The sequence below is a fragment of the Oncorhynchus gorbuscha genome, linkage group LG07 (genome assembly GCF_021184085.1).
Source record: "Oncorhynchus gorbuscha isolate QuinsamMale2020 ecotype Even-year linkage group LG07, OgorEven_v1.0, whole genome shotgun sequence".
NCBI classification, from domain to species: domain Eukaryota; kingdom Metazoa; phylum Chordata; class Actinopteri; order Salmoniformes; family Salmonidae; genus Oncorhynchus; species Oncorhynchus gorbuscha.
In genome coordinates this window covers 47,079,663-47,090,438 of record NC_060179.1, presented here as the reverse complement: position 1 = coordinate 47,090,438, position 10,776 = coordinate 47,079,663, and the positions used below count along the sequence as shown (strand labels likewise).

Sequence of the window (10,776 nt, the reverse complement as noted above, 5' to 3'; positions counted from 1 at the left end):
TAAAAAACGAACTGATAGCAGATTATGGGTTCTTAAATTAAATGTAAGGTTCCCTTAACCTTAATTATCCTAATGGATCCTACAGGAATCTAAAGGTTGATTACTTTAAATTAGCCCGAAGGATTTTCCAGGAAACGTTTATTTTTTAGGGTGTAGAGCATACTAGGCTATAGACCTATTCCTAAAACGCCCATCAAGCGTTTGGTCAGTTTAATGATGAATTGTCTTTCGTTTCAATATTGGATTTGGAAACGAACCTAATGCAGAAAGTGGTTCTCGTCACTTAGATAGTTATGTACTCAAATAATGTATTTGTGATTCCATGGTGGAGCTCTTGCCCTTCAGCATACAGTGAGATTGACTCAATTTCTCAAGTCAGAAATAATTTATTTGTTCATCCACCTCATGTCAGATAATTATAAAATATGTTTTTTATTTTTTTAAGTTTTATAAGATGTTTCGTTCATGTGACACATTTTATTTTGAGTGCACTCGCATTATGCATACACGGCGACATTTGATTGGAAATATTGACTTCTGACATACCTTCAAATGTGCATAACGACAATTCAGGAACGAAATCAATAAAACCAGAGAACCAACATTGAGAATATTGGTATTTCTCTCTCAATTCCTGCCACCCCACCTTCCGTTTTCTAAAAACCTCATCCACTGTCAAAATGGATCGGCGATTATAGCCCAACGTTATGGTTTTTAGTTGGGTATTTAGGGGTCCGGTGTGTTGTTAGGGTTTTGGTGAATTCAGTTGTGGTAAATGACGTTAAGTTCCTCGTACACGGGCGTCCTGTCATGGTGTAATAAGTGCATGTCATGAAATGGCGGCGGCACGTTTTCAGAGTGCGCGGAACCGCTGCGCGCTCCCGATGTGCCGAACGCTAGTCCGTGGACAGCAGTGGCGCGCGAAGCAGACAGTCCAGAGTAGTGCATAGCATAGTGATAGTTCATGTCTGTGTCCGGCGACCCACACTCCTGTTGACTCACGGAAATGTTGCCGTTGACGCACACAGGCGAGCTGTGATGGCCCCCATAGTCTGGGCTGTCGTACTCTGGGGAGATTGCCCCTGGGTAGACCGCGTCGCCGTAGCCGTAGTTATGGGTCCTCATATGCCGACTGGAGCCGGGTTGGCACTGAGGGCTAGACAGACGGGGGCACTGGTAGGAGTAAGGGTGCACGGAGAAAGAGGAGTTGGGGACATGGAACCGGGCCCCGTCAGGACACCGCTCTGTCAAGAAGTTCCGAGAGTTGAGCTGCAGACAACCAGCTACTAGATTTGTGGTGGGCTGGGACAGGCCCTTGCACAGTGTCTGCACGTAGGATACTACATCTGGCCTTTTCCCATTGCGCAAGATCTCCCCGAGCGCCCAAATGTAATTCTTGGCCAGTCTCAGCGTCTCTATCTTTGAGAGCTTTTGCGTTTTGGAATAACAGGGGACTACTTTGCGCAAATTGTCCAGCGCAGAGTTCAAATCGTGCATACGCGTTCTCTCTCGTGCGTTGGCTTTTTGACGCCGCACCTTGGAGCGCTCAATTCGTGCTGGCGTCATCTTGCGTTTCTTTGGCCCGGGCTTTTCGGCTGTGTCTTCCCCCTCGTTCTCATCACCACAGTCCTCATCGTCGACGTCATCCCCAGCCATCTCGGACTGATCCCGGCTGCTTCCCTCTCTGGCGTCGCCGTCATCCAAGTCGTCGTCTTGCACGGGACCCATGTCTTCCTCCTTGGTTTTGGAGTCCTCGCCCTCGCTGTTCTCCACCCAACCCGAGAGCTTCTGGACATCCGGCAGAACCTCGCTGAATAGCCTTGTCAACATGGTGGCACTGGAAAACACATCACAAGACAGATGAGAACTAGAAGCAGTTTCAGACAGTGCATGGTCTTGGTGATAGGCGATGTCTTATCCAAAATTAGATGTATACCTATGTGTGCACTTCAGCCACGTTCCATAGGCCTCTAATAGAATAGGCTAATGTTCCTATAAGAACTTTAGACATAGTGTTAATTCATGAGTCTAAAATGACTTTGATTAGGCTATTCGTCAAAATAACAGGCTATTATTAAATATATGTTTTATCTTAGTAGGGGGTTTCTACAGAGGGGCGACAGACGGGACCAACTAAGCGCTTCCCTCAATTATCCGTGCACGTGCCTTGGCGTGCAGTCTCACAGCAGGTTTTTCGGTGCTGGCCCTATGGGCTGGCTGATCATAAGGTCCCATGGGGCACATTGTGCGGCGAGTAGACCCCCCCCCCACACACACACCATTTCTGGCCACATTCCAACACAGGCATAATAAAATTGTGGACTAATATTATAATATACCCTACCCATAAATTAAAAGAAATGTCTGATAATATTCACAATTTACTTCGTTATTACCATCGAATAATAACCGATTCTACGCAAGTGTGAATGGCCTAAATGGTTATGCCAATTTGACATGACAGATTTGCTGTAAAATAGCCTTAGCTTTCTTTTCCTCCCTTTCCCCTTCAACAATTAGCAGGCTGCCACAGCAGAACTAAGTCTTCAGTCTATATTTTTGTAGGTTATCTGGATTTGGAAAAAGAGGATAAAATCATCCCTGGACAACTATGTTTACAGTAACATGCTGACCAGAACGCTCTCGCGCGTGCGTCATCATGCGCATGTTGATTGTGTCCTTCCACACCAGACACGATTAGGACACACAGGTTTACATATCAAAACGAACTCTGAACAATCTATATTCATTTGGGGACAGGTCAAGAAGCAAACGTTTATGGAAATTTAGCTCGCTATCTTGCTGTTGCTAGCTAATTTGTCCTGGGATATAAACATTAGGTTGTTATTTTACCTGAAATGCGCAAGGTCCTCTACTCCGACAATTAATCCACAGATAAAAGGGTAAACAGAGTTTGTTTCTGGTAATCTCTCCTCCTTCAGGCTTCTTCATTGGACGTTATATGGCGGTGTTGTTTTCCTGGGGCCCAGAGTTTTTCCTGATCTGGTAGCTTACCTAACCAACTTTGGACCCTAGTTGAGACATTTGATTTACTTCCATATAAACAGCTACTCCCGGTGTTATAGCATACCGACGTTATCAGTCACAATTACCACATGTAATGATTTGCATGATATTGTTCAAAATTAACCCTGGTTTGTTGTAATGTTGGCCTACTGTAGCTTACTTTAATATTGTATGACAGGGTTAATCTTTCATTTCGGATAGGCTAACGTTACTTAATGACATGCTGTTATAGCAAGTCTGTATTTGGTCTTGAAGCTCAAATGTAATGCGTGTAGCCTACAGACAAGAATATAAAACCAATCATTGTCTGCTTGTGAATTGTTGCATTATTCAAGAGTTGTATATGGTTCGGTTGCAATATACAAGAGTTTAATATGTTTATAAGAAACGTTTGTCATTGAATAGTTTGTGCTTACTGGCTAGTGGTATTTTACTGTCATATTCATGGTCAATTTGAGCTACTGACCAAGAATGTCGCGTTGCCAGCCACAACGAAGTTAAGGCAAAAGGATGTAATGTGAATTGAAAAGTAGAATTCTCTTCCGCTACCACTCACTCTCCTTCATATCTTGTAGGGCCATAATGCTCTGACACACAGACACATGTACCGTATCCCATGTGCTGCTTAGTATGATTTCCTTTTGATTTGATTTTAGGCTCTGTCAAATGAAGTCTGTCCCTTAAATGGCTCCATTTCAAACGGAGATACGATTTCAGGGACTTTTAAAATAAAGTCCCAACCCTCTCTCAAAGGAAACGACTAAGCTCCATCGATAAGCCCCCGATATGAATAGAATAATGCATGTGGATTTTTTAGTGGACCTATAATGCATGTCAAATTGATCGTTAAAGGCTTTCTTATTACATGTAGTTGTCCGCGCTGTGCATGGAATCAACCCCTTCCCGTGTTCGCGATACATGATAGCGCGGATAAAGAGCGTGGAGCAGGATTCAATTATGTCTTTGACTCTGTCACTCTTGATATGCGATAAAACAACGAGGATTGAACAATATCATTTCATTCATGCGCAATATACGCTGTAGCCTAGTTTCTCTAAAGAGCAATCTTGTGAAATAACACATGTTCCATTCAACCTTTGTATAAATTATCTCGTTGGTGTTAGTTCCATAAATTCGTTGAGGGCCACCCAAAAAAATGTAAACCTACCGCCGTCTTGGAGCTGGGTGAGAGGCGAAAGCGCGTTTGTTTAGACCATCTCCGGGTGGCCAGTCCAAGTCCACACCGCTCCTGCATGGACACTTCAATTGGTGCGGCTGAAGTCAAGCTCGCTGCTTTTTCGCTGTGCTATCCCTACCCCAACTGCGCAGATACAGTAGTGCGGTATACTCTACCAGGGCTGGGTGGGTTACATACAAGCTATGATGCAAGGCCATATGGCTGACACATCATTGGCAAGAGTCATGACATGAGCGCGGGTGATTGACATGCGCCCGCATTCACAGAGAGTGCCTTCTGGGGGGAAGAGGGACTCGCCATCTGTCACAGCCAGCCAGTAAGAGAGAGAAAGAGAGTAACAAAAACGGAGAGAGAATGAAATGTTCTCGTTTGATGTCGTTTTTATGACAAATTTCACTCCTATCAGAGCATAGGCCTAACAATGGACACCCATTTATGAATCTATTTAGGTCTAGCTAGGTCATTCCTATTGTCTGGTGCTTTTTGGACCTCTTAACTTTTGAAAAATAAAGTATGTTTTTTGTTTTTATATTCTATCAGAAAAGGACACGTTTGATTTTCCGAAAAACAGTCAAGCTCAGGTGCATTTTCCAACCTGTTAGTGTATACTTCTAACAGGGTGGACATTTGGAGCCTAAACTAGCCATAGCGCTTGTGAGTGAGCCAGATTGAGCTAGAATAATGGGGACCACTTGAACAGGATTTTAACTTCTCTATCAAACATATTTTACCATTTAGTAATTGGGTTCATTTTCTTCATAATTTAGCTTAACAGGATGGAAATGTATGAGTGGAGCACACAGACTACCATGAAACATTGTAAAATAGATACAACTGAGTGTATATATTTATGTTGCTTTGTACCGTTGTTTTCCCACCAAAGAAATTGTGACACTTCCTGAATGTGGTGTCATTGCAGGACGGTGTTGTTTTCTTAAAGGAGAATTACAACAAAAGACATTGGTGGAAAGTTATTTCAGGGGCACACAGAACATCTAAAATAAAATAATAATAATAATAAATACAATAATTGTGAAAAACATGTCAATGAGAGAATTTTAACTATAAAATAATGGAGACAGATTTTAAATATTGTATTATGTTATGGCTTATATTATATTTCTCATGGAAGTTGATGAATAACATCTGGGGAACATGGCAAAAACACCTACATCCAGTGAATTGTTTTTTTGAAAATGTATTGACTTCCCTTTCAATATCCATATTTTTGTGTTTTGTTTAAGGACACCTGACCTTATAATTAAAGCCTAATTTGCTATTTAACACTAAATAAGTGATATTTCCCGGGGACAGAAAATTCACATCACTATAGGAATGACCCAGCTATATATTTAGGCTATATTAACATAGATGTTATAAACTACATTACCAGAAGAATGTGGACATCGAACATCTCATTCCAAAATCATTCAAATGAATATGGGTTGGTCCCCCCGTTGCTGCTATAACAGCCTCCACTCTTCTGGGAAGTCTATACACTAGATGTTGCAACAATGCTGCGGGGACTTGCTTCCATTTAGGCACAAGAGCATTAGTGAGGTCAGGCACTGATGCTGGGCGATTAGGCCTGGCTCACAGTCGGCGTTCCAATTCATCCCAAAGTTGTTCGATGAGGTTGGGGTCAGGGCTCTGTGCAGGCCAGTCAAGTTCTTCCACATCAATCTCAACAAATCAAACAAACAAATTTCTGTGTGGACTTCACTTTGTGCACGGGGCATTGTCATGCTGAAATAGGAAATGGCCTTCCCCAAATTGTTGCCACAAAGTTGGAAGCACAGAATCATCTAGAACGTCATTGTATGCTGTAGCACTGGAACTAAGGGGCTTAGCAAGAACCATACAAACAGCCCCAGACCATTATTCCTCCTCCACCAAACTGTACAGTTGGCACTATGCATTGGGGCAGGTAGCGTTCTCCTGGCATCCGCCAAACCCAGATTAGTTCTTCGGAATGCCAGAAGGTGAAGCATAACTCCAGATAGCCTTGGATAGCCATAGTCTCTGATCCTCCTCTATGCAGACGACACCATTCTGTATACTTCTGGCCCTTCTTTGGACACTTAACAACAACCCTCCAGGCAAGCTTCAATGCCATACAACTCTCCTTCCGTGGCCTCCAATTGCTCTTAAATACAGGTAAAACTAAATGCATGGTCTTCAACCGATCGCTGCCTGCACCTGCCCGCCTGTCCAACATCACTACTCTGGACGGCTCTGACTTAGAATACGTGGACAACTACAAATACCTAGGTGTCTGGTTAGACTGTAAACTCTCCTTCCAGACCCACATCAAACATCTCTAAACCAAAGTTAAATCTAGAATTCGCTTCCTATTTCACAACAAAGCATCCTTCTCTCATGCTGCCAAACATACCCTCGTAAAACTGAACAACCTACCGATCCTCGACTTCATCGATGTCATTTACAAAATAGCCTCCAATACCCTACTCAACAAATTGGATGCAGTCTATCACAGTGCAATCCGTTTTGTCACCAAAGCCCCATATACTACCCACCATTGCGACCTGTACGCTCTCGTTGGCTGGCCCTCGCTTCATAATCGTCGCCAAACCCACTGGCTCCAAGTCATCTACAAGACCCTGCTAGGTAAAGTCCCCCCTTATCTCAGCTCGCTGGTCACCATAGCATCACCCACCTGTAGCACACGCTCCAGCAGGTAAATCTCTCTGGTCACCCCCAAAACCGATTCTTTCTTTGGCCGCCTCTCCTTCCAGTTCTCTGCTGCCAATGACTGGAATGAACTACAAAAATCTCTGAAACTGGAAACACTTATCTCCCTCACTAGCTTTAAGCACCAGCGGTCAAAGCAGCTCACAGATCACTGCACCTGTACATAGCCCACCTATAATTTAGCCCAAACAACTATCTCTTTCACTACTGTATTTATTTTATTTATCTCCTTTGCACCCCATTATTTTTCTTTGTACTTTGTAAATTCTTCCAGTGCAAATCTACCATTCCAGTGTTTTACTTGCTATATTGTATTTACTTTGCCACCATGGCCTTTTTCTTGCCTTTACCTCCCTTATCTCACTTCATTTGCTCACATCGTATATAGACTTATTTTTCTACTGTATTATTGACTGTATGTTTGTTTTACTCCATGTGTAACTCTGTGTTGTTTTATGTGTCGAACTGCTTTGCTTTATCTTGGCCAGGTCGCAATTGTAAATGAGAACTTGTTCTCAACTTGCCTACCTGGTTAAATAAAAGTTAAATAAATAAAAAAATTAAAAACGCGTTTCCACTGCTCCAGAGACCAATGGAGGCGAGCTTTACACCACGCCAGCCGAGACCATGGAAACCCAATTCACGAAGCTCCCGACGAACAGTTATCGTGCTGACATTGCTTCCAGAAGCAGTTTGGAACTCGGAGGTGAGTGTTGCATTCGAGGACAGATTATTTTTACTCACTACGAGCTTCAGCACACAGCAGTCCCGTTCTGTGAGATTGTGTGGCCTACCACTTCGAGGCTGAGCCGTTGTTGTCATGTTTTGTCTTATATTGTCTTGTCATTTTGCTTTTCCTTCTGTTCGTTTTCCCCCTGCTGGTCTTTTTAGGTTCGTTCCCTTTTTTCTCTCTCCCTCCCTCTCTCTCTTCTCTCTATCGTTCCGTTCCTGCTCCCAGCTGTTCCTATTCCCCTAATCAATCATTTAGTCTTTCCACTCCTGTTCCCTATCTTTTCCCCTGATTAGAGTCCCTATTTCTCCCCTTGTTTTCCGTTTCTGTCCTGTCGGATCCTTGTATATTGTTCACCGTGCTGTGTCTTTGTATCGCCCTGTCGTGTCGTGTTTCCCTCAGATGCTGCGTGGTGAGCAGGTGTCTGAGTCTGCTACGGTCAAGTGCCTTCCCGAGGCAACCTACAGTTTATGATCGAGTCTCCAGTCTGTTCTCGTCATTACGAGTGGAATTGTTTTTTATACTTTATTTACCGCTCCGATTTGTCTAGGAGTGTTGCATATTTCCTTTACTGGATTAAAGACTCTGTTTTCGCCAAGTCGCTTTTGGGTCCTCATTCACCTGCATAACAGTTGTTGTTCCTAGACGTTTCCATTTCAAAATAACAGCACTTATAGTTGACCGAATTTGACGAACTGACTTGTTGGAAAGGTGGCATCCTATGATGGTGCCACATTAGAAATCACTGAGCTCTTCAGTAAGGCTATTCGGCTACTGCCAATGTTTATCTAGATTTTATACAGTAGATTTTATACAGTTGTCAGCAACGGGTGTGGCTGAAATAGCCAAATCCACTAATTTGAAGGGGTGTCCACATACTTTTGTATATATAGTGTATATCACTTTCTTGCAATTATAGAAAATATATAATCAATGTGAATTCCACACCAAACCACAAAGCTAACCACAAAGACCGCCAAGGTAAATTTGGCTACATGAGTCATTTGAACAGAGATAATCAGGGCTGTGCTCTGAGAGAGCCTCCTAGCTTAGAGATGCCCACATGCCTGGCAGTGCTAATGGGCAGGATACTGATGGGTGGCGGGACAATGTGGAATCAGAGGGGCAAAAGAAGAGATAGAGAGGCACATGTTAAGGAATATGTATTGCGAATAATCTTCAATAGCCACATTCTTAATACTCGTCCAAACCCTGAATTTCGGCAGGAAATGGAAATGGGAAGACCCAGGTGCCCAATATGTGCCAGCATGCATATGGGTCGTGAGTTTCATGTCATTGAATATAATTGTCACAAGCTCAATAAAATTATATTTTGGTTGTTAATTTTATTTATATAAACTTTATTTGATTAGGCAAGTCAATTAAGAACAAATTATTTTTTTCAATGACAGCCTACCTAGGAACAGTGGGTTAACTGCCTTGTTCAGGGGCAGAACAACAGATTTTTACCTTTACCTACCTAGCTCGGGGGGTTCGATCTAGCAACCTTACAGCCACTAGGCTACCTATCGCCCTATATTTAGTTTAGAAAATAAGTATTTGGAAATTGACAAGTGATTAAAATATGCATTTGTTTAAGATATTAAGACCTATATTGGCTCATTCGTCCGTTGCGATGGATTTGCATAATGCATTTTTGCATCCAACCAACTGTGACCGTCTAGGCGTCAGATCTCGCCAACTAGCTAGCTAAAAAGAGATCTGGGGCCTTGTACCTGCTGGTACACATTTCTGTAGCCTAATACAAGCTTGTGTTCATCATGGTAGAAACAATTTGCTTAAATCATTAGTAAACTATATTGAAAAGAAATATACTTTGTACATGTTCGACTTGGGAAAGCAGTTAGCGATTGCCCTTACTGATTAAGATTTTACGCACAGGAGGGGGGGCCCAGACTATGCTTCGCACCCATGGGGGTGAAAGCTAAGCTCTGCCCCTGGACTGAATGCAACAATAGCTGTATTCCTTTAAATTGTATAATATTAGCTGGACCATATGGTAATAGCCATGGCCTATATACCTTTGATGATAGCATGATACAGAGCATGAGACAGAAGAAGTGTCAGTGCAGGACACTCAGGTATGCTTATATTGATTGACATTAAACCTTTTCAAAGGAAATAATAAGAATGACAAAACTATCTGGCCTAAAGCATTTGACAGTCTCAGATACAGGGTTTCAGGTCCACAACACTGCTGGTTTTCACTCTTCACCTCTTCTATTCTGGGACTGATAAAGGGCTAAATGGGGAAACCTGGGCTGCGTTCAGTACATTTTTACGTTCTGGAACCTTTAATTGAATGGAAACGGTGCTTTACTGAACGACCAGTTGAAAAACAGGGAGGGGGTTGGGTTGTGGAACGCTGTCAGCCCACTGCCCTTTAAATATGTGGTCCTTCTGTAGCTCAGTTGGTAGAGCATGGCGCTTGTAACGCCAGGGTAGTGGGTTCGATCCCCGGGACCACCCATACATAGAATGTATGCACACTTGTCTGTAAGTCGCTTTGGATAAAAGCGTCTGCTAAATAGCATATATTATTATTATTATATTAAATATGTCACACTTTGCTTCAAGAAACACCTCGCACACCCACCAAACGGTGGCAAACGTACCTCAAAATCTGTTCAATAACTTTTTGGGGAAACGTGTTGTTCAGTACAAACCGTTCTGCAACTTAGCAAACGTTCAAGCGAACGGAACGCACCTCAGGTGAGTGGGCTCTCCCAGCCAATCAATGACATTCAATCGATGAAGAAAACCAGCAGTACTGCAGACCACAAGGCTCGCACGCAAAAAAGGAAGGGAAAACCTGTGCACAGCAGTGTGTCTAGATCCAGTTGCTGGTTTTGGCCTTATTATGACATTATATTTGCTATACATTACAGGCAAGATGGAATCATTTTAGATAGCCTTTAATTTAAGGTACTAGCATTAACAAAGTTGTGGGTTCAACTCCCACCCAGGCTATTTCTGCTGGTTGATGTTGCGGGGGGAAAGTGGCTGCCCAAAAGCGGATTACTCTGCGGCTGCCGGCTATAGGATACTCTTTCTTGGAATAGATACTTTATTGTGCATTTGAGGAACA

General features: G+C 42.9%; 1 protein-coding gene across 1 annotated transcript; it reads right to left on the bottom strand.

The window, feature by feature from the left end:
- Nucleotides 1–370: 370 nt before the first annotated feature.
- Nucleotides 371–4,357, bottom strand: LOC124039233 (neurogenic differentiation factor 2-like). The gene is made up of 2 exons (XM_046355137.1): nt 4,196–4,357; nt 371–1,837 (listed from the first exon to the last, which is right to left on the bottom strand). Exon 2 carries the CDS (start codon nt 1,828–1,830, stop codon nt 763–765), a length of 1,068 nt encoding a protein of 355 aa, XP_046211093.1. The 5' UTR covers nt 1,831–1,837; nt 4,196–4,357; the 3' UTR covers nt 371–762.
- Nucleotides 4,358–10,776: the final 6,419 nt, after the last annotated feature.